The sequence below is a fragment of the Crassostrea angulata genome, chromosome 8 (assembly GCF_025612915.1).
Source record: "Crassostrea angulata isolate pt1a10 chromosome 8, ASM2561291v2, whole genome shotgun sequence".
NCBI classification, from domain to species: Eukaryota; Metazoa; Mollusca; class Bivalvia; order Ostreida; family Ostreidae; genus Magallana; species Magallana angulata.
Genome location: NC_069118.1, coordinates 34,157,871 through 34,180,601, shown reverse-complemented (window position 1 = coordinate 34,180,601; position 22,731 = coordinate 34,157,871). Strand labels below are relative to the sequence as shown.

Sequence of the window (22,731 nt, the reverse complement as noted above, 5' to 3'; positions counted from 1 at the left end):
AACCATACTTGATTGCATGTATGTACTTTGTAAATCTGAAAACTGATCGATATGTATAATTTCATCTTGCGTGTGCTTTTTTCACTTTCTATGCCATATGAATATGCATTCAGGTTTTATATTTAGAACCAATTTGCAAGTCTTAATAGAACATGATTACCTTTAGCCCACTTTAAGTCCTCCAAAAAGCACTCTAATGTGTTTTTCTTTCTTGACAGACAACCTGAAATTTATAATTTTGTTGAATAGTACATATAACAAAATAGGCTATGTGTGTTATTCATCTTAGAGGGTTTTACTTTAAAGGGGCATGGTCACCATCTTGGCCAAATCTTATTTTTCTATTTTTATTGCTTACAATGGTTTAGTTTTAGTTACAATAGTAACTGATGATCAACCAAATTTGAGTGTCAGTTGTGGGGCTATAACTATAAGCAAGATACATAGCTTACAATTCTTTTTTATATAAACAAGGCTCATGGCATGATTTTGCTTACAATGGTGCAATGTAACAGTAAAAACATGACCTAAGCTTAAATTTGCATAATCTCTCATTTATTACTCGACGACTGACACTCAAAGTTTGGTTGATCATTAGAAATGCATTTATTACTTTAAAAGCACTGAAAACAATTAAAATAGAAAAATAAATTTTGACCAAAATCTGACCATGCCTCAGCTTTGCATGGGCATGTAAGAAGGACTCAGAATCAAAATTTTAATTCACAATCATGTAAAAATTTGTCTAGCAAGTCTTGTCAGTTTCTGAGTATTCAAAATATAAAATTACATATAAGTACAAGTACATTAGACTATATACGAAATACTTAAGTTTTCTTACAACTGTAAAACATGACATGGAAATAGCTTACTGACTTTGAAACCTAGTTAAGACTATGATTTTGGTGGAACAGTAATGTTTGAAAATATAACATCTAAATCATAATACATACAGAATCAAATAAACTTCTGACATAAAATCAATGTAAGAACGATACAGCAAAACTCACTAATTTCAAGGGACCATGTAGAAAAACTTCAATTACCGTAATTTGTCAGGCCTCTCACACCCATTTTTGGTACTGGGGCCGGGGCTAATGAATTGGGAAAAATGTGACATTTTGATAGAAATTGGGAAATTTTTCCCTTGTTTTATGTACTGTACCCAGAACAAAAAACTACCAGTAGGGTAGATTGAAAGGATTTTTTAAAAAGTAAGTTAAAAAAAATTATCTTTAAAACTAAGAACATGTGTGCAATAATGAGAAGGAAAAAAATATATTCACAGTGTGTGATACAAGTTTGTTAATGAAGATTTAAAATTTCCCAAAAAGTTTTTGTTTAATTTCTACATGTCAAGTGGCAAAGAAAAAAATCAAACAATTTTTTAGAATTTAAAAAAAAAAAGGTTTTTTCATTTGTATTCATGTAAAAATTAATGTATTTTTGTATTTATACCTTTTACAGATAAAAGTTTCTTAATTGTGTCAGCCTAATGACAATATTTATAAAATCAGTCTTTATACTTCGATCTGTGTATTTGGGGTATTCATGAGTCCAACCCTTTAACCCACTTACACTTATTAACGACCTCGCCATGTAACTGAAACATCTCAATAGTGGGATTCAAATTGGCCCCAATAAACTTAATGTCCTTCTGTATGCAGACAATATTCCATTAATTGCCGAAAACGAGGGTGACATGGATGCAATGCTCGTTGTTGTGTCTGGCTGGTGTAGGAAATGGTGGCTACGGATTAACTCTCTCAAATCTAAAGTAGTACATTTTCGTAAGCATCAGCGAAAGAGAAGTGATCATGTAGTTTGCATCGGAAGGGACTGTCTTGACTATACAACATCCTATAAATATCTCGGTGTTCTATTCGACGAATTTGCTACATTTAAAAATAATACAGAAAATTTCGTTAAATCTGGCAGACGTGCCTTATTTCGAAAATACATTCAAACAAATTGATAGGATTTTACACATACTAAAAGATGCAGAGTTGTGCCAATTCTTGACAACTGCAGTGGAGTGTGGGGGCACACAAAACATTACATCGAATCCGAACAGCTACGGGCTGCGATACTTTCTGGGGGTGCACTGGTTAACTCCGATTTTAGCTAAGCCTACTCATTGACAAGGAGATAGTGGCTGGTTTCCTTCATTCTATCGCCATCAACTTAACATGCAACGATTGTGGAATCATCTTGTTACTTTGAATGATGACAGAGTTACGAAATTAGTTTTCATGTGGGACACCATGTTAAACTTTTACTCCAATCTAGCGATATGTCAACATGTTTTATAAATCGGGAGGTATATAACTTGAACTTAGCCAAGATCAATCTTCAACCAAAATTTGTGAATGATTGGCACAATGAACTACAAAGTGTTTCAAAACTCAGAACTTACAGGTCTTTTAAAAGTGATTTTAATTTAGAAAAATATGTTACAATGGACATACACAAACCTCACAGATCTATATTAGCACAATTTAGGTGTGTGTGGTGTTCTTCCTATCAGAATACAAACAGGGCGATTTAGGGGGGAGGAAGTAAACGATAGGCTATGTATTATACGTTCTGTAGAAGCAATAGAAGACGAATTTCATTTTTTATTACATTGTACACCTTATTCAAAACTTAGAACCGAATTCTTTACTAGTATTGGCTTTAATCATTTCAGACTCAGACTGCACCGGTTTTCTCATATTTAACTTTCCTAGACAAACTTCAAAATTTGTATGTTCAGCTTTTATGTGCAGACCATCTATCCTGAATAAAAAATAACAATTTTGCCAGCAGGCATCTTTAAATTAATTTCTTATAGCTGCATATTCGATAGATTTGTGTTCGTTTTATCTAGAAATTCATTTTTAATACTTTTTTCATGATTTCATAGTGATTATCATATATTGAAAAGAATGAAAATAGCAATGCACTCACTTTTTTCATAATTAAACAGAAATTTTCTGCCACCAATCATCAGCATATCTCCATCATTCAATTCTTGGCCAATTTCAATTGGTTTTCCATTGAGAACAACAGGAAAGCTTTTACTATAATTTGTTAAGTAAGCCTGAAAAATTGCAAAAGTTGATACTTTAAAAAAAGAATAATTAGATCAGATAAAGAATTTGAGACACATTCAGGGTGAGGAATTTGTAGATCACATTATTTCTTTAAGAAGTGAACTTATAGAAAAAATCAACTTAAGGCAAAACTTACTGCTCAAAATATTATGAAAAAAAACATGCATGTCAAATCAGACAACTTAGAAATATGCATGCAATGATAAACTGACATGTATTAGTATATATTACCTTTGATCTTCCAACTGCAACAACTGCATGAATCTTGTCAACATTTTTGAGGGACACTTCAATATCGCATTCTCTTCCACTGCAAACCAATAAAGATTATTAAAACTACAATTAAGTTAAACTTTAATTATTATCTTGAACATGGTATCTCATTTACCATGGATTATCCAAATGAAGTTTAAAGTCCCAATCACTTTTTAGATTTTTTTTTCAATATATAACACTTCATTGGTCCAGTGAGGTTTGAGATAACAAGATTGGACTGTATTGAAAAAAAATTAAAATAAAGAGACACTACAGACCAATTTACCATATTTTTGTCAATCAGTTTTGAATGTACAGATTGATAAGCATATAGAACATTTTAATGTAATGAAGGTTAGAACCATCAAATGTTAATGATAAGCCCATAATTACGTGTTAGGTGTCCGGAATTATGTTTGTTTACGTTATGAGTAGCCAATCATATCAAGGTGAACGACAAGGTTTTTAAATAGATGACAAGCCTGTGCTTAATGGGTACAAGTCATCCTGAAATATTTACATAGGATGTGTTGACGTATGTTGCAATATTTACATGCCAGACTGTCTTTATTATTGAATTAAACAATGAAATGGGAATCTTTAACTTTGAAAATATGGTAATTCCACAAAGTTTATAATTTCAATATTGCAACAAAATTAGCAAACATTTTGAGGAAATTATTTTAAAATCACTTTTGGCAACCTGATCTGTAGTGCCACTTTAAACTGCTTTAAGTCAGTATTTCTATGCACTAAAATGTAAAGTACATATTACTCAAATCACTGACCGCATACAAATAAATTTAAGTATAGCATTATAGTACCTAATCCAACACATTTTCTTTCCATTTATTGTTGGCTTGGAAAAAATTCTACTGTAACCAATGTTAGCCATTTTAAAAATGTTTTAAATTGCTGAACAGTCAAATCAACATATTTTATACCTTCCAATGACACATTCTTCATCATCCTCCAAAGAAAAAGTTGCTCCTAAATTGTTATCCTTCTTAATCACAGTAATTTTTCCAATATCTATCAACCAAAAATAGAAAAATCAAAATAGATCTCCATGTATATTCACAAATACTGTAGTATTCAATGATCACTGTAAAAAAAAAATCAAAGGCCGGAACGGACACAAAAAAAAATCATTATATTTCCTTATAAAATAGGTAGTGATCAGTTTAAAAATCAATAACTCATAATGATTACAAAAATCAAAAACAATTCAAAGTTAACAAAATTAATAAATGATTTTCTTTCTGCTTTAAATAGTCTGAATAATTTTAAAATGTTCATAATTTGAATACATTAACAGTGTATCCCTAATTAAAATAATAAAACATACTTTTATTAATTTCAATTCCCGATTGAAACAAGATTACTTATGGTATGGTTGTTTACAAATAAATCCACAACACCTGCTATCTAAAATACTTCATAATCGTGTTTATTTATTGCAACAAGATCACAATATACGTTTATCGCTTACATTTATTTTGGAGACCATGCCCGATAAAAAAATAAATTTACATATCAAATTTTATTTTTATCGGGCACTGTCTCCAATTCAAATGTAAGCGATAAACGAAAATAATATTTAGTGAACATTTACACCTCATTGTATTCATCCGCCATTTATTGATTAAGCAAATTTATGCTTAATATGCAATGAGTTGTCAATAACCAGAAAGGCAAAGTTGGGTTTTTGTACACAATGTAGTTGAATAAATGAAATAAACATCCTGTAATACGTTAAATACTTTGAGGAACTTTTTTCTTATGCGTATTTAAAAGGCGGTGCTGAGCATGAATTTTTGGACCATTGCCAATCCAGACGACTGCTAGAAGGCTGCCGAGCATTAGCTAGACACCTTAAAAACTGGACTTGCCATGGATTGACGATTGAATGTAAAAAAAAAAGATTGAATAATAAAGCTAAGAGAAAGATTATTAGTTTTATTATCAGTTTTTATTATGTGCACACACGCATGTACATCACAATGCATTGCTAACTTTTACTACATACACACACATGTACCTCAGTGTGCAATATCAGCTTTTGATGTGCAAACTTGATTGAGCCAAAGTAAGTGTACATCAGTGTACACCAGTGTAAAAAGTTGTAATAATATAATCAAGTGGATTTTGTGGTGTAGTTTAGATTAAATATGGCTGACACAAATGCAGTTTTCAGGAAGGATTTGCTTTTTTGTTCAATATTCCTCTGTATATTTTTTGGTTATCAAACACATGCATTTAATAAAACCATGTAAATAAATAATAAATCTGACCAAATGCTGACGGCAAGTTTGTAGCTATAAAATTATGAGGTATGCTTGATTCTTTTGTATGTCTTTACTTTATAGAAATCTCATTCTTGTCGTTCTGATACAGATTTTGTTTCAAAAATGAGAAAAAATTAAAAAGAACAAGAAATTACTTGTCAAGAACTAACTTTAAAAACATAATTTTATCAAACATCATTGCTCTGATACAGAAATCAACTTTAAATAATAAAATGCATTTTCATATTCATTATATTACATAAATTCATCTGTCAAATTTCCAATCACATTATCTTTCTGCCATATTGGAAACAGTGTTACATCTTTCAATACATGCCCTAAATTTGGTGTAAGGAAAGTGTACACTGGGTGTACACCGAAAGTCTACACCCATGCACTTGATTAAGAAAGAAGTGCACAGTGTAAGCGGTGTAAGTAAATAAAGTTTCCCCCATATTACACCAATTGAAAATACTTACTTCTATATACACTTCTTTCTACCTTCCAATTGTATTTTGCTATGTTGGAACAATTTCTACTGTGTTCTGAATAACTGGAGAGATTCTAATAAGAAAAGAAAATAAATTTAATGACAACAAGATGTACCGTATTTTCCCGACGACTCGTCGATGCGGACGACTCGTCGAATTGCCCATTTTTAGCCAAAATTTTAACAAAATCCTATGATACGTCGATCTCAGACCATACGTCGATCTTATCACTTCAAAATGGCCTATAAAACTGCAGTAATATTATCAGTGTATGATGCCACGATGTCACCGATATTTCTACCAATTATTATTAATGATTAACATTTAAACAATTACGCTTTATACTTATGCATCAAATTTTCAAACACCGGCAACTTCTACAAAGTCGCTTGCATTTTAAACAATTCCCGATATCGCGTGTTATGCAAAACTAAACTTACTTTGTCAGAAATATTTTATTCCCAAGCATTAAAATAAGTATCCACTCTGACTATCGCCAGTGTATTCGCCATTACGTAACCAGCCACCTGTTGACTTGGCGCGTGGTCAATGTTTGTTTAACAATTTCCGGTGTCATAGGCATGCACCTGTCTCGTGTCGGACTTCAAAGGGGGATCTCAAGTGCAGAAAGCTTAGCAACAACTATGACTTGATGAAACTTGTTTACTTTGTATCCAGTAATGCAGTTACACGCTATTGTTTTACATAGACACTGTTAGAAATAGATCGATCATTTGTACGACTTGATAATGACGATATACGACATACATACGTTTCCTTAAAAAATTATCTAACAATAATCAAAGAATTGGACAATAATTAATCAATGAACTATAATCACTCTTATAACGGTACTCTTTATATACACAGGGAGTGAAATTGCCGTAAAGAGCTCAGCCTTAGGGCAAGATTATTAACACAACCGGTGTCAGCCTATTGTATAAACAGTAGTATTGATAATTGCCGATTACGTATTTTAAGATTGAATTTGACCATTAAATATTTCTGATTTATACTTTCCACTAACAACTCTTTACAAATAAAATAATTAAATTTAAAAAAACATCCCCCGGACCTACTGCAATATTTTCTTCCATTCAAACTTGGTTTCAATTTTACTGCGCAATGTTATCTTCCTACTAGTGATACATAGAACCATGTGACGATGTGTTTATAAAAACGGAACGGTAAAACTTTTAATTGATTAAAGACAATGTAACATTTTTTAATATTAAACTGTTGTTATTATTATGTATTTAAGTGTTGACAGATGAGTGAAAATGATAATTATTAAAGATGAACAGTGAATTCAACAACGTAATTTTCAATCACACAGCCAACTCAAGATGATTAAAACCAAGATTTTTAATGCTATTTTAAAAAAATTTCTGACTTCGAGCCTACGACAAGTCGAACAAGACGATTAGTCGGGTGCTCTGCTTCAGAGGAAAAAAATACCGACTAATCGTCGGAAAAATACGGTAATTATAATCAGAGCGATTATAAAGTCTCCCGAACAAAGCAAGGCAGAGCTATAATTATAAAGTCTCCAAACAAAGCATGGCAATCAGAAGAATAAGACTAAATTCATTATGTCTAGATATTTAGGCACTTCCTGTGTCAGGTGAGACGGAACCACCTTGCATGGTGTTGATCAATAAATCATTTGATGCCCTTATACACAAGGAACAAGAATACATATGGTTTGTGGGCATGGATCTAAACGGTTTTAGAGATATTAGGGCACTTCCTGTTTCAAGTAGGATGGAACCACCCCAGCAGGTCATGACCTATATACCATTTGATGCTCCATTGCAAAGGAAACAAGAATACATAAAGTAGAGGGGAAGGGATGTCAACAGTATTAAGTATTTTGCCATTCCTGGGGGGTGAGGATAACCCTACGAGCCAGACCTAATGTACCCCACATATGGTCTAAACCACTCAATATAAGCATCTGAAGACTCCATGTCAATATCTTCATTGGTTTTCAAGCTATAGTCATTTACAATATAGTGTATAAATTTTCCCATAGGATTCAATGTTAGACCCAACCCCCTCTGACCCCCCAAAGATTGGTTGACAAACCCAGAAGAAGAAGAAGAAAAAGAAGAAGAACACTACAAAAACAATAAGTGTCCAAACTTTGTTTGGGAGACATAATAAAAGTTTCCATTCTATCATTATTAAAGCATATTTGACACACAAACACACATCACAAAGATTTAAAACAAACAAAAGGATGTCGTCTATTGTGCTGACCTTAGATCCGTCGTCTGACACAACTTCCTCAACACTGTCAACAATTTCTGGGGACACTTCTTCTACCCTACTAAACCAAAAATTAAATATACAATGTTTTATGCTTCACAGTTACAAGTATTAAAGTAATCCTTTTTTCAAATTTTTTTTTTTTTTACCGAAAATTAATTAGAACTGTCTTCTTAGGATATTAATAAATCGAAATTCTGTTTGTAATTTTAAAAGAGTTGATCAAATTTTTGGGAATCAAACATTGTTTAAAACAAAGAATTTACCTTTGAGTAGCATTATTTTCTTCAGATACACAGTCAGCATCTATCAACTTTAAAGCATCTTCAACGTTAATTTCTGCAGGTGATGTATCCAGACCTATTAATCAAAGTAGAAAGAAATGCAGTAAAATACTATATTCTTAATCTGCTTTTATTTATTTATCAGTCTCCATAAGATTGCATGCACATACATTTACCTGACTATGCATTCTCAAGATTTACCCAAGTACAAACAAATGTGTACCTCTCAATTGGATATCAGATTAAACTATGTACAAATAGCTACATGTACTTCATTATGACTATGATCAGATTACACCATGTACTATGCATACACACATGTACCTCACTATGTATCATCAGTTTTACTATGTATACACACATGTACCTCACTATGTATTATCAGTTTTACTATGCATACACACATGTACCTCACTATGTATTATCATTTTGTACTATGTAAACACATATATACATGTAACTCACTATGTATCAAAGGTTTGCTATGTTTAAACATATGTACCTCACTATGTATTATCATCTTGTACTATGTATACACACATGTACCTCACTATGTATTATCATCTTGTACTATGTGCACACATATATACATGTACCTCACTATGTATTACCATCTTGTACTACGTACACACATATATACATGTACCTCACTATGTATTATCTTTTTGTACTATGTACACACATATATACATGTACCTCACAATCCATTATCTATACAAGTGTATCTCACTATGCATTCTAAGCTTTTACAATGTACACACACATGTATTCACTTTGCATTATCAGTTTTTAATATGTACACTAAGTAAAAATACTTACTTCCATGTTCACCTCTCTCTGCCTTCTCCTTGTCTTTTGCTGTGTTTGAACAATTTCTACTGTGCTCTGAATAACCGGAGAGATTCTAACAAGAAAATCAATTTAATGCGATTAAAGTTTCCATTCTATTATCTGTAAAGCATTTGACATACAAACACACAATACAAAGATTTAAAACAAACAAATGGATGTTGTCTATTGTGCTGACCTTTGATCCGTCGTCTGACACAACTTCCTCAACACTGTCAACAATTTCTGGGAACACTTCTTCTACCCTACTAAACCTAAAATTAAATATGCAATGTTTTATGCTACAATTATGATCCAATTTTTGGGAATCAAACATTGTTTAAAACAAAGAATTTACCTTTGAGTAGCATTATTTTCTTCAGATACACAGTCAGCATCTATCAACTTTAAAGCATCTTCAACGTTAATTTCTGCAGGTGATGTATCCAGACCTATTAATCAAAGTAGAAAGAAATGCAGTAAAATACTATATTCTTAATCTGCTTTTATTTATTTATCAGTCTCCATAAGATTGCATGCACATACATTTACCTGACTATGCATTCTCAAGATTTACCCAAGTACAAACAAATGTGTACCTCTCAATTGGATATCAGATTAAACTATGTACAAATAGCTACATGTACTTCATTATGACTATGATCAGATTACACCATGTACCTATAAATACTTCCTACTATGTCTAATAGGACTGTACTGTGTACAAGTGCACATGTTCCTCGATCACTATGGATTATGAGTTTTAATATGTATACATATGTACCTCACTATGTATAAACAATTTTTACTATCATCTCATCTATGTATACACACATGTACCTCACTATGTATAATCAGTTTTACTATGTATACATACATTTACCTCACTATGTATCATCAGTTTTACTAAGTAAACACACATGTACCTCACTATGTATTATCAGTTTACTAAGTATACACACATGTACCTCACTATGTATTATCATCTTGTACTATGTACACACATATATACATGTACCTCACTATGTATTACCATCTTGTACTACGTACACACATATATACATGTACCTCACTATGTATTATCTTTTTGTACTATGTACACACATATATACATGTACCTCACAATCCATTATCTATACAAGTGTATCTCACTATGCATTCTTAGCTTTTACAATGTACACACACATGTATTCACTTTGCATTATCAGTTTTTAATATGTACACTAAGTAAAAATACTTACTTCCATGTTCACCTCTCTCTGCCTTCTCCTTGTCTTTTGCTGTGTTTGAACAATTTCTACTGTGCTCTGAATAACCGGAGAGATTCTAACAAGAAAATCAATTTAATGCGATTAAAGTTTCCATTCTATTATCTGTAAAGCATTTGACATACAAACACACAATACAAAGATTTAAAACAAACAAAAGGATGTCGTCTATTGTGCTGACCTTAGATCCGTCGTCTGACACAACTTCCTCAACACTGTCAACAATTTCTGGGAACACTTCTTCTACCCTACTAAATCAAAAATTAAATATACAATGTTTTATGCTTCACAGTTACAAGTATTAAAGTAATTATTTTTTTCCAAGTTTTTTTTTTTTTTGCTGAAAATTAATTAGAACTGTCTTCTTAGGATATTAAATCAATATTCTGTTTGTAATTTTAAAAGAGTTAATTGATCAAATTTTTGGGAATCAAACATTGTTTAAAACAAAGAATTTAATACCTTCGAGTAGTATAATTTTCTTCAGACACACAGTCAGCATCTATCAACTTTAAAGCATCAACAACACTAATTTTTGCAGGTGATGTATCCAGACCTATCAATCAAAATAGAAAGCAAAGTAGTAAACAAAACTGTACTTTCTAAATCTGCATTATCAGTCTCCAAAGGAATGCACATACTATTACTGTTTTGTATTGATTTGGCTTGCTTAAGGTCCTGCAAATACTTCTCTTTTAAGTGTCTTGGACTTCTTAGTTTTTCTGAAATGATTAAGACCTATTGTAATGATTTTTTTTGCATGTGCATAAGGACATATACAGAGGAAAAGTAAATTGTTTTAGTTTGAGTGTACATGTATATAGTGAACAAAGATTACTAAAATCAAGCTTGAAGAAACAAAAGTGAACAATGTGTTTTCATTTCATGCATTAAAAATTTCTTTTAATTAATCTTTATAAAAAAAATCAGTTCTAAACAATTAATAGCACTTTCTTTAAACTCGATCAGTCATATCATTAATCTACATGTATCATTCTTTAGGAAGATCAATTTCACAGTTCTTAATTTACCACATTCCCATAAGAACAGCATAGGACATGATGGTTTTAATCATTCTAATGAAAATTTCACTTACCCGGTACAAATTAATTTATGTTGCTTTACAGTTTTACAACTTGAATATCGAATATATGAGCTGATTGAGACAATAATTAAGTTTGCTGTTACACTTCAGTTGAATTTTTCTTGATCATTGTCCTTAACCTTGCCTTCTTTTCAAAGCATGCATTACTAGAAAAAAAACAACAACAAAACAGTGTATATGTCTTTTCAAAGCATGCATTAGTAAAAAAACAACAACAACAAAACAGTGTATGGGGTTATATAATACCAACATTCAAATAACGTATCTCGATCTTAATACGTGTTAAAGTTTACTCAAGAATGGTATATACTGTAAAGCATTATCAGCAATATGGAATAAATACATGTATCTGCGAGCAACCCCTGCTTAAATATTTTACTTGTCATGAGCTCAGGGTTGTCTCTAAAAATTGAAGTAGAAGGAGGAGATGGAAAAAGTAGCAGGGGGTCTGGGGATCTTGCTTATAGCTACATTGTGTTTGAAATGCAATAATAGCCGGGTAATTAAGGCATTATAGGCGGGGGAATTCCCCGCCTCCCGGGTCTTAGAGACAACCCTGTGAGCTAGTTGTTCATTAATCATGTTATTATAGATAAACAGTTTATCAGCTGACCTGTTAACCCTCCTGCGTTTCGCAAAACTCTACCCCTAAATTGTTAAAATTGAACAAATATTCTGCATTGATTTTTACAGAGCTAAAGTTGATCATGCTAAGCATTGTTGACACACCATTCCTATGCGGGTTAGGCTAATAGCAGGAAATATGAGGTTACACTAATATCATTAAAATCATCCTGGTACACTGGCAGAAAATCAGATGGCAAACTATTATTTTATTATATTAGACAGCAAATAATTTTTTTTTAAGAAAAATAATATATTGATAAAACTTAGATATGATGTGACTAATTTTATATTTTTACTAAATTAATGCTGATTTTTTTTTATACAAATCAGATAAATAAGTTATAATTAGGTTTCTAAGCAATAATCCTGGAATAAAAAGGTAATACCCGGTAATTGGTTTACAGTATGTACCACTCTTGATATAAAGAAATGAAATTGTACCCCATAGCCTACATATTTCTTTTTTCTTTTTTCAATTACAATTTAAATTAACTTCAATGTTTCAGTTTAGTTGAACATTGAAGTTAATTTAATTTGTAATTGGAAAATGAAAATGAATATTGTTTAATTTATGTCCTGTTGTGGTGATGAACTGTCATAATTGCCAGGCTATTGAGAAAACTGAAACTTAAGTATAACTGTAAAAACTCTTCTAAAATTTAGAAATCCCTTCAAGGCAATTAAAGAAGAGTTTTGTTAATTGGATTATTTTGGTAATTACAGTATTTATCACTATTAAGGGTGGTATGGGACACCAGGTAATGTTTATGTGAATAAAGGTACATTATAATTTAATTACATTCTTTGGTTTAAAATTTTCAAAATTTACATTTTTTGACCAAAATAATTCATTTAAAATTTCATTTTAAAATTAAATCAAAAATCCAAGCGGGGATTCGAACTCATATGTCTTCCAGTTCCGCAGCTTACACGCTAACTGATTGCACTATGCTGTTAGGTATATGTAATTGGAAAGAAAAAATATATAATTTAGTAAGAAATAATTTTATGTTCATTTTGTTAGGAAAAACATCACAAATACTTTGGAAGTGTCCCATACTCCCTTAAATAAGCATTTAAGAAAATCCATCTCTTGGACTTGTTTCAAATTAAAATGTTTTGAACAAAAACAACCTTAATAATAATCCAAAGATATTTACTCAAGCTTGAAGCGATTAAATTTGAATTGCTTTGAAACTCTCGAAGATTCAGCTTGCCATTACAAGTAATCCTACAGACATGGAAAACAAAATATTTATAAATATTTATAAAGTAATTCCGCCTTGATCCATTGTGCCATGTTTTTGTTGACATATTTTGATATACCAATCATACCTTCTTTTAAGCAGAATTTATTTATCTACTTATTTGTTTCAACATAAATGTACATTTCTTGCATTTTTGACCATTAATTGCTTTTAGGTTAAAATCAGGTTATTCATACAAATCCTCGTTTATACATCACAAAGACTTCAAAGTGTATCTTGCATATAACTTAACGTCCGACTCTTGAAATTAGGTTGAGAATTTAAAATACCCTGTCCCTGCATTCGAAAATTTTGATGAAAATTGTGACAATGCTCCTTTAATATGCAGACAATTTTTGACAGTCTATATTTTCCTTGGTGCATTGGATTATGAATTTCTAAGCATATAACTGTCTGAAATAATTTTTTTTATTTTAGAAATATCAGATAACAAAACCCAATTTTAACGTATATTTTTAATAATAAAAAAAAAAAATGTATATATATTGCTTTAGAAAAAGAAAATCTTACATTTCATCTTCTTCCCAGAAGGAAATTTTATATACATCTTCCCCAAAAACCTCTTCTACAAAACCAGGCCACCAGATTCCATGCTTCCATTTGCAAAAAACAATCTGACCTGGAAACAAACCCAAGTAACATCAAAGACAGTAGAGATACAAAATCAAGGTGGCAAGATTAAACAGTGACACACAAAAACGACTGTTTCGGAACCATGCACCAATTTTAACATAAACTGAGAGACCATGCAAAAACTCTAATTAATATAATGAAGTAATCAGACGGGATCGAGCCTTAATTATTCACTGCATATTGATAAAGGCCCATGGTGGCACCGAAACAGTATATATAGGGATCAATTTTACAGTACTTTAAAAGAAAATCTATTTTCCAGACTTTAAAAAATTATTGAGATTAATTCGGCCATGTTTATAGTAATCTACACTTTACTTACCTTTAACATAAGTAACCAACTTATGTAACTCAGTCTTTTGGCTCTCTACCTCTACAAACATTTATAAATACATCATGATACATCTTTATAAAGATTTCATTTATTTTTTGCCATGTTTATGTATCAAAGTAATTAAATGTGATATTTCCTATGCACTAGATTAAATCTTCATTTTATAAATAACTAAAATGCCTGAACAGCTGAAACAAGCCCGGATCCAAATTTTTTCCTGTGTCTTTCAAAAAAAATAATCGAACCTGTGACATAATGTACAGTAATTGTTTTTAGTCCCCTACCGGTTTTCACCGGAAGGGACTATTATAAGCTTTCCTCTGCATCCGTCAGTCCATCTGTCTGTCTGTCCGTCTGTCCCACTTCAGTTTTCCACACTTTTTTTCTTTATGCGTTTGAGGAATTATATGAAACTTGCTGAACAGCTTCAAAATGTCCAACTACAGATCAAGTTTACACTTTGGTAGCGTCTGGTTGACATATTTTCAAGAAATAATTTTTTATTCCAATTTTTTAATGTTCGGGTTCGATATTCTGCATAACAGTGCATTGTTTTCACAATTTCCACAAACCAGTACAGGGCTCTACATTAACTTTTTTTCCTACTTGTCCATTCGGACAAGTGCCCAAGATATTTACTTGTCCAAACTTCAACTTCACTTATCCAAAAAATGTTCAATATTAAAGATCAAATATTGTCAACTTGTCAACTACAGTTCTGTATTACTAAAATAAAGTCATTTATTGATTACCGGTATGAGACTTGCCATAATTAATTACCTGACTTCTTAAATGGAAACTTAAAGTGTCGATCTTTCCTAAATATATTGGTTCCATATAACATTAATAAAACATGATTTGTCAGCTGTATCTTTGTCATGGCAAATTACAAGACATTGTAAATTTAGCATCAGGTTTTAAAATACATGTAACTCTTATATTGATTTCTCAGCTGTTTTTTAAACTAAACATGGAAAGTCATCATAGTCTAGCTATCAATAATGAATGAAACCTAAAACAAATTACATTTCTTTCCACAATCCTTAAGTTTATATTTGCTACCTGTTCTTCCATGCTTTCTTTTTGATAACATGTGTGTTTGGTACTTTGTAAGAACTAAGATCCACACCTTTACAGTTCAATATTGAAAGTTGTTTGTAATTAGTGAACTTCAATCCTGATCAAGAGTAACTAAATTGCATTTCAATCTGAAGTTGGGATCGAAATTCAAAATAACTAATCGATAAACTTATAACGGGACTACGGATAAACTTAATTTATCACAAAACTTTCTTTACTTTTAAAAATATTGGAGACTTCTTTACATAAAAATGCACTTGTCCAGTGGGACAAGTGGCAAGCAATATTCACTTGTCCGTATATTTTTTTAACTGGTACCGGACAAGCGTTAATGTCGAGTCCTGCAGTAGGGGACGTGTATTGCTTATGCACTACTCTCAGAATCCTTGTTATTTTTGCAAATTTATGGACCCCCCCCTCCCCTTTCAAGATCCACGCATTTGAAATCTTACAAACACAATTTTAATAAGCTTACTAATCGATAACATCGGCTAGTACGTACTACAACATGCTATGCATACCTTTTCTTTTCCTTCTTGTTTCCATTATCAAACTCAATTTCTAAAAAGATAAAAATTTTAAAAATAATTACATTTAAATCACTCCTGTAATACCAACTACATAATAACATGTGTTTACTGCAAGTTCAGTTCAAATATACCCAGCTGGCAGCCAAAATTTCAAATACAGTTTTTTTGCACAGAAAATATTTTTTCTTTCCGTCATTAACCTAGCTGCAAAATTATGTTTTTTAGATGACTTTTTTACAATAAATTCATGTCTACAATGAGAGGTAAAAAAATATATTTCTTCTAAAGAGAAATCCATTTAACAGCTGTTTAAATTATTCTTCATATTACCGATATGATTTCACAAAATTAATCTTGAGACACCCACAATCAGCACAGTGAGACTCAGAGCACTTGCCAAAATTTCCACACATGCAAAACAATTTTTGGCATGTGCTCTCTAGCGATCACTCTGCTGAACACACCTTTCAAGTTATACAAGTTTTTCCATTAGGCATAGTGCAGCTTCATAACATATTTACAAACACTGCATTCAAATTTCTTCTTCGGATAAATTCAATGACATGCAAAGCATCTTCCAATGAGAACATATGAATTCTAAAAACTCCATAATATCCATGATCATCGCATTCTGGCATAAAATCAATTCTCTTTTGACAACAAAAGGCAATAAGTTCATCATATATACAATATCGTTTTGTCAACACAAATCCAACAGACTTGGAAATGGGAAAGGCTTTTAAAGACATCCTTATAATCCTTGACACACGAAGAAGCACATGGTTGATTCCTGTTAAAACATGTAATAATTTCTATATAAAGAGTTAACTGCATATATGTAGTACTTTAATTACATTACACTGTATATGCTATGATTACCTATAAAACTAAGTATCCAACGTCAATCTTTTTAATAGAAGGAAAACTCAAAAGACCTCGAGCAGGCTCATGTCATCCTTTAAAGTTATCTTCCGTTACAAGAAATCTCATTGGATAAAAAAAAATCACACGAGTCGATACCCGGATGAACCCCCCCCCCCCCACCCCCCCCCCCCCCCCCATATCATGTCTATCACAAAATCATATCAAGATGAATTTTTTTTTTATATATAAATATATATATATATATACATATATATACAAACAAACATGATATCCAGACATAATTGGTGGTGAGTTATTTCTACCTCTGGCCTTTTCGGTCCATGTCATTTGGACTTTTGTGATTTTCTAAAATCAATTAATGACAGGCACGGATCCAAAAAAAAAATCCGGAGTGAAGGTGGGGTGGCTCGCGCCATTTATTTAAAAATCGAACCCGTGATATAATGTAAAGTATTTTTTTATTTTTGCAAATTTCAGAGGGGGTCCGGACCCCCCACCCTTCTCTAGATCCGCGCATGGATGATGAGCCGAAGACAAAATTTTACAATTACATGTAACAGTATGCAATTTATACAACAAAATATCATTTAATCCATTGAATTTCTATGGGATTTTTTTTTACCTGACCCCGATTTTTGTCTAACTAAAAGAAATTTGGAATAAAATGTGAGTGAGTAAATATTATATCCAATAAAATTTAGATTACACTGGCGTCGGAAGCAAATTGAAAGTGGGGGGGGGGGGGGGGGGGGGGGGGGGGCTAGACTAATCCTCAGAAATATTGGGGGAAAAACCTAATTTCCAAAATCATGAAAATCCTAATCCGTGGAGGGGGGGGGGGGGGGGGGGGGGGGGTATACTTATACTTCCGAAAATAATTTCCCTACCCAAATCCCCCCCCCCCCTCCAAAAAAAAAAATTCCTAATCGTGGGGGGGGGGGGGGGGGCTAGTATGCCTATTACTCAAACTTCTTACTCTTTCAAGGTAAATTTAGGAACAATTACAAATTACATTTCCGGCGAGAAAAAGTGTGTGTCGGGGGGGGGGGGGGGGGGGCTTAACCCTCTATGATGCTATGTGCCTAATGGTTAAGCCTAACTTTGCAAAAAAGCAAAGCCAGAAGAACATTTAAAACTCATCATGATCCCCCTGCTATGTAAACAATGTAAACAAAAATATGTTATAAGGGTAGATTGAATTATGAGTTTTTTAATTATTAATAAAACAGTTATTGTGTTTTTCATTAATGTGATAATTTAGCCCTCTTTAGTAAAATATTCAACTCGCCATTCGGCTCAGTGAATATTGTTTTCCTCGAATGTCTAAACCATTGTATCAACATGGAAAACACAGTAACAATTTACAATTCGCTAATAAGATTATTACCATACTGAGGTATATACCATATTTGGATATAACCTTAAAAGGAATACCTCGGATAGTGAACAAAAATTATATTGGTATTGCGATGGCACCTATAAAGAAACCTGTAAAAAATGGATGATGAATGGTATCTTAAGTGTGAAGTAAACATAAACTGCTATGCCATTTTACTAAAATGGAAGAATAAAGCATATACCTCTGAGTGTTTTTATGGAAATCTATACCTCTTTATGTAATATAAACCAGTATGTGTGTGTGTGTGTGTGTGTGTGTGTGTGTGTGTGTGTGTGTATGTGTGTGTATATATATATATATATATATATATATATATATATATATATATATATATATATATATATATATATATATATATATATATATATATATATATATATATATATATATATATATATATATATATATATATATATATATATATATATATATATATATATATATATATATATATATATATATATATATATATATATATATATATATATATATATATATATATATATATATATATATATATATATTGATATATATATTGTTTACTGTTAAGTTAAATTTCCTTACAAAATGACTTCTAAACCTGAAACACTTAAAAAATTCTCACCTTCTATAATTGAATAACATACTTCTTATATTCAAATCCATTCACCAAACAGTAAAAGACAGTTGCTTGCAATTCAAGTATATCATAGAAAAATAAAGCATTGTGTCCATCAACAAAGATTTCCAGCACATCAAAGTCAAAATCTCCACACATACTACATATTTCTGAGAAATCAAATGCAGACATAATGAGTAAAAATCCAACAGGCAATTCATGGTCATTCATCATTCTTTGTAAAGTGTAATCCCTAGCTTGCCTCAATCCTTCTTATTCAAAATGGAGTCTGTTTTCCTATTGAACCATGGGAAAACTAACTGTCTAAAAATCATGAGCTTAGCTGATAATTATGAACATATACTATTAAATGCTATATATGTCTATATAAGGCCAAAAATAAAGGGATTATGAGTCAAGCATGCTTTTGTAATATTTTATTGCAAGGTTTAATAATATCAAAAATAAATAATTTTGCAAACTTCCAAAAAATCAAAAGAACTACAGGCTTTTAAGTCAAACTTACCTTAATAATAATGTATTTGCATGAGAATGCAGTACTGAATAACATCCTCAAATTCAACAATTGATTCAAATTCTAGTACTCGTTTTGGTACCATTTCCATTGACTCTGGATCAAGATCATCTCTCACGGTATAAGAGCAGGTAAAGTTATTATAAAGTACATATGATATCACCAGAACAGCATCATGTTGACTTTTGAGGCAGAGTTGAAACAAGAACATGATGAAGACAAGTTTCCTTACAATCATAAAATTTTACCTAATTAGTATTTTCTCCATTCCACCTTCTGAATATCTGATTCCATTTCTCATGTTTTTTTAAAATACATAACGAAACTACAAACATCAAAAGCAGCACACTGAGGATCAAACTTAATAAAATGTCCTGAGAAAGGAGGTATTTTTGGTAATCCTCCATGTCTAATCCTTGGAAAATGATGCATTATGGGATAATGCATCTTGGGATTGCAACACAATCTGTTCAAATATTGGGAGCTAAATCTATTCAAATATTGGGAGCTAAATCTATCCAAATATTAGGAGCAAAATATATTAACTGAAATGTAGATATTCATACATGTCATAGATGTGTTATAATCTAATGTCATACAAGCCTTCATTGCAGAATATGGAATACCTTACACATTAAATGCAACTCAATTTTATCATTTTAATTTCATGATAAATAATAAAATTTCTTTTAAAGTAAAATCAGCTAATATAAAACTCACTGATATGGACTTTAAGCTTAAAATTTATTTTACATTCTCTTTAAGAGTCAGCCAAAAATATATCACTGCTGCATGCATACCTGTATATTATAATATGCATGGCCAAGTCACAGAGTGTTTATGCAATTACAGTGTTTTTTAAGGCCTGATTTGGGGCTAAAATTTGGCACCAGTCCCAATTGGAAATTTCCTAATATTTTCCCAAATTTTTGATAAAAAAATCTTAACTGTATTTAAGGTGCCTCACTACACCGTGAAACAGTTTCTCAAATCAGCAGAAAATTACTTGATTATGATAGAAAGCATGATGGATAAGAAGAATATATGTCAAATAGGCGAAAAAATGTGCAATTTTAGATAAAAAATGATGTTTTAAAAAATTTCATTCAGTAAACATAAACACAAGCACCAGATGGATTCGAACTCATGACCTGCGGTTCACAAGCCTGATACTTTTACCACTTAGCTATGACGATATACATCTGAATCGATTGATACAAACAGTTTAATAAAACATTTAAATCGCCATCTTGAGACGTAGTGTCTTAAAAAGTATAAGTCTCGGTGTAGTGAAGTACCTTAAAAAAGAAAACTTTGGATTGGTTATTAATTGTCATAATTTTCAAGAATGACTGAACAGAATAATAAATAATTTCAAGAACTCTAGTAAAAGAAGCATTGTGCTTTAATTAGTATTTGAATAAATGATAGAAATCATCAACTTTCATAATATATAAAATCGAATTTTCCCAATTTTATTGTTTTGTCGCTATTTTTCCCAATTGAATGGGCCCCAGCAAAAAATGCAAAAAAAAAACCCAATATATTTCTAGTAATACAGACCGTGAAACATACACTACACCTCAAAAACGAACCATACTATGCAAGAAAATAAACCGTACCGTTTAGTTACAAAATGAACTGTACTGCGCAAGAAATGAACCGTACCATTCACAAAATGATCTGTACCGTCCATAAAGCGAACGGTACCATGCAAAATGCATGCAATATAATGTAATGGTAACCCAGCAAAGCAAAGCGTACCATGCAAGAAACAAACCGTACTGTTCACAAAATGAACCGTACCATTCACAAAGCGAACCATACTGTTCGCAAATCGAACCATGCCGCTGGCATAGTAGAACGTTTCGGGGTCTGTACATGCAAATATATCAATAAAATAACATGAAATACTATTTAACTAAATGCCTATATATGACTTTACACACACAGTGCACACCATTAATGCAGGTTATGTGTTTTTTCTATGAGAATGTTGCTTTATCACCAAAGAGAGGATTTTAGTGATTGCATATCGTTTACAATTTAATGCTATTTTAATGGAATGCTATGAGATTTTATGCTATGCTTTGAGAAATTGAAATGGAGGCTTAATGATATAGTATGCTATGAGATTTGAACACAACACCTTCTCATACAGAAGAGTTCCAGCATTTCAAAGTTAAATTATAAAAAGCCAAAGTTTACCATTAATCTGCAATGTAAACATTATTTCTTTAAAATTAAATCATTAAAAACCAAGTTAAAAATTATGCTGTATGCTGTGTTATGCTAAGACAGATATGCTATGAGATTGTATGCTATGGTACGAGATTCCAATGCCATGGTATAAGACTTAATGTAACATTTGAATAAACAATTCCTTACTTTCACTTCATTCTTATTTGACATAATAATACACTAGTTTGTTTTTAATTTTTATGGGATGTTTTAACGTAATTATCTGATGTTGGTAAATAATAGGGTAATATACTCCTATGTAAAAATTCCACTCAATTGCAGGCCCATGCACCCTACCTCTGAGAAATCATGATTTGAACAAACTTGGAACTTTTCTTGCCACATCGTTTTTTTTAAATGTCAAAATAAATTTTCAATCATTCTTTATTATCTCCTCTTGAAATTGGATGTGGTCCTTCATTTGAACAAAATTGAATCCTTGTTATGTGGCCAGCTTGATTGAAATAAACCTTGTGTTTTGATTGTTTAACAGTTGACCAGCATTTAAAATTCATTTGCTCTTGATTGGTAAAAAGCACCATCCAGTTTATTTCTTTACATATCAGTAATCATTTTCTGAATCGCAACCATAAATTACCTGAGGCTATCATCTGCAATAAACTAGTGTGCACTAAAGAATTAGTTTGGCAAGTTTCTAGTACTGGTACATTCGGAATGATGTGTTTATTATGTGGCATACAGATGTAGTCTGACGA

The 22,731-nt window shown here is 31.5% G+C and overlaps 2 protein-coding genes and 1 long non-coding RNA gene across 14 annotated transcripts in view; 1 reads left to right on the top strand and 2 right to left on the bottom strand.

Moving 5' to 3' along the window:
• The window catches only part of LOC128160617 (uncharacterized), a 174,163-nt gene that overhangs the window by 517 nt on the left and 150,915 nt on the right, over positions 1-22,731 (top strand). The gene's annotated exons all lie outside the window — the stretch shown is intronic.
• LOC128160610 (uncharacterized) overlaps positions 1-22,731 on the bottom strand; it is a 38,616-nt gene that overhangs the window by 13,755 nt on the left and 2,130 nt on the right. The window contains exons 1-19 of one of the 12 annotated variants that reach the window (XM_052823944.1): positions 16,822-17,385; positions 16,349-16,388; positions 14,736-14,786; positions 14,291-14,399; positions 13,673-13,743; positions 11,422-11,502; positions 11,243-11,336; positions 10,962-11,031; positions 10,754-10,838; positions 9,871-9,964; positions 9,712-9,787; positions 9,504-9,588; positions 8,667-8,760; positions 8,392-8,461; positions 6,118-6,202; positions 4,295-4,382; positions 3,327-3,405; positions 2,950-3,082; positions 161-223 (exon numbers count right to left, since the gene is read on the bottom strand). In XM_052823944.1, coding sequence (XP_052679904.1) covers positions 161-223; positions 2,950-3,082; positions 3,327-3,405; positions 4,295-4,382; positions 6,118-6,202; positions 8,392-8,461; positions 8,667-8,760; positions 9,504-9,588; positions 9,712-9,787; positions 9,871-9,964; positions 10,754-10,838; positions 10,962-11,031; positions 11,243-11,336; positions 11,422-11,502; positions 13,673-13,743; positions 14,291-14,399; positions 14,736-14,786; positions 16,349-16,373 — 1,453 coding nt within the window. In that variant the 5' untranslated portion in view covers positions 16,374-16,388; positions 16,822-17,385. Of the gene's footprint in view, positions 1-160; positions 224-2,949; positions 3,083-3,326; positions 3,406-4,294; positions 4,383-6,117; positions 6,203-8,391; positions 8,462-8,666; positions 8,761-9,503; positions 9,589-9,711; positions 9,788-9,870; positions 9,965-10,753; positions 10,839-10,961; positions 11,032-11,242; positions 11,337-11,421; positions 11,503-13,672; positions 13,744-14,290; positions 14,400-14,735; positions 14,787-16,348; positions 17,386-22,731 lie in introns of those variants that run through there. The other 11 variants (XM_052823945.1, XM_052823947.1, XM_052823946.1 and 8 more) reach the window with 11 other exon arrangements.
• LOC128160639 (uncharacterized) lies at positions 6,240-7,606 on the bottom strand. Its single transcript, XR_008240311.1, has 2 exons — positions 6,570-7,606; positions 6,240-6,379 (listed from the first exon to the last, which is right to left on the bottom strand). It is a non-coding gene; the product is annotated as an uncharacterized LOC128160639 (long non-coding RNA).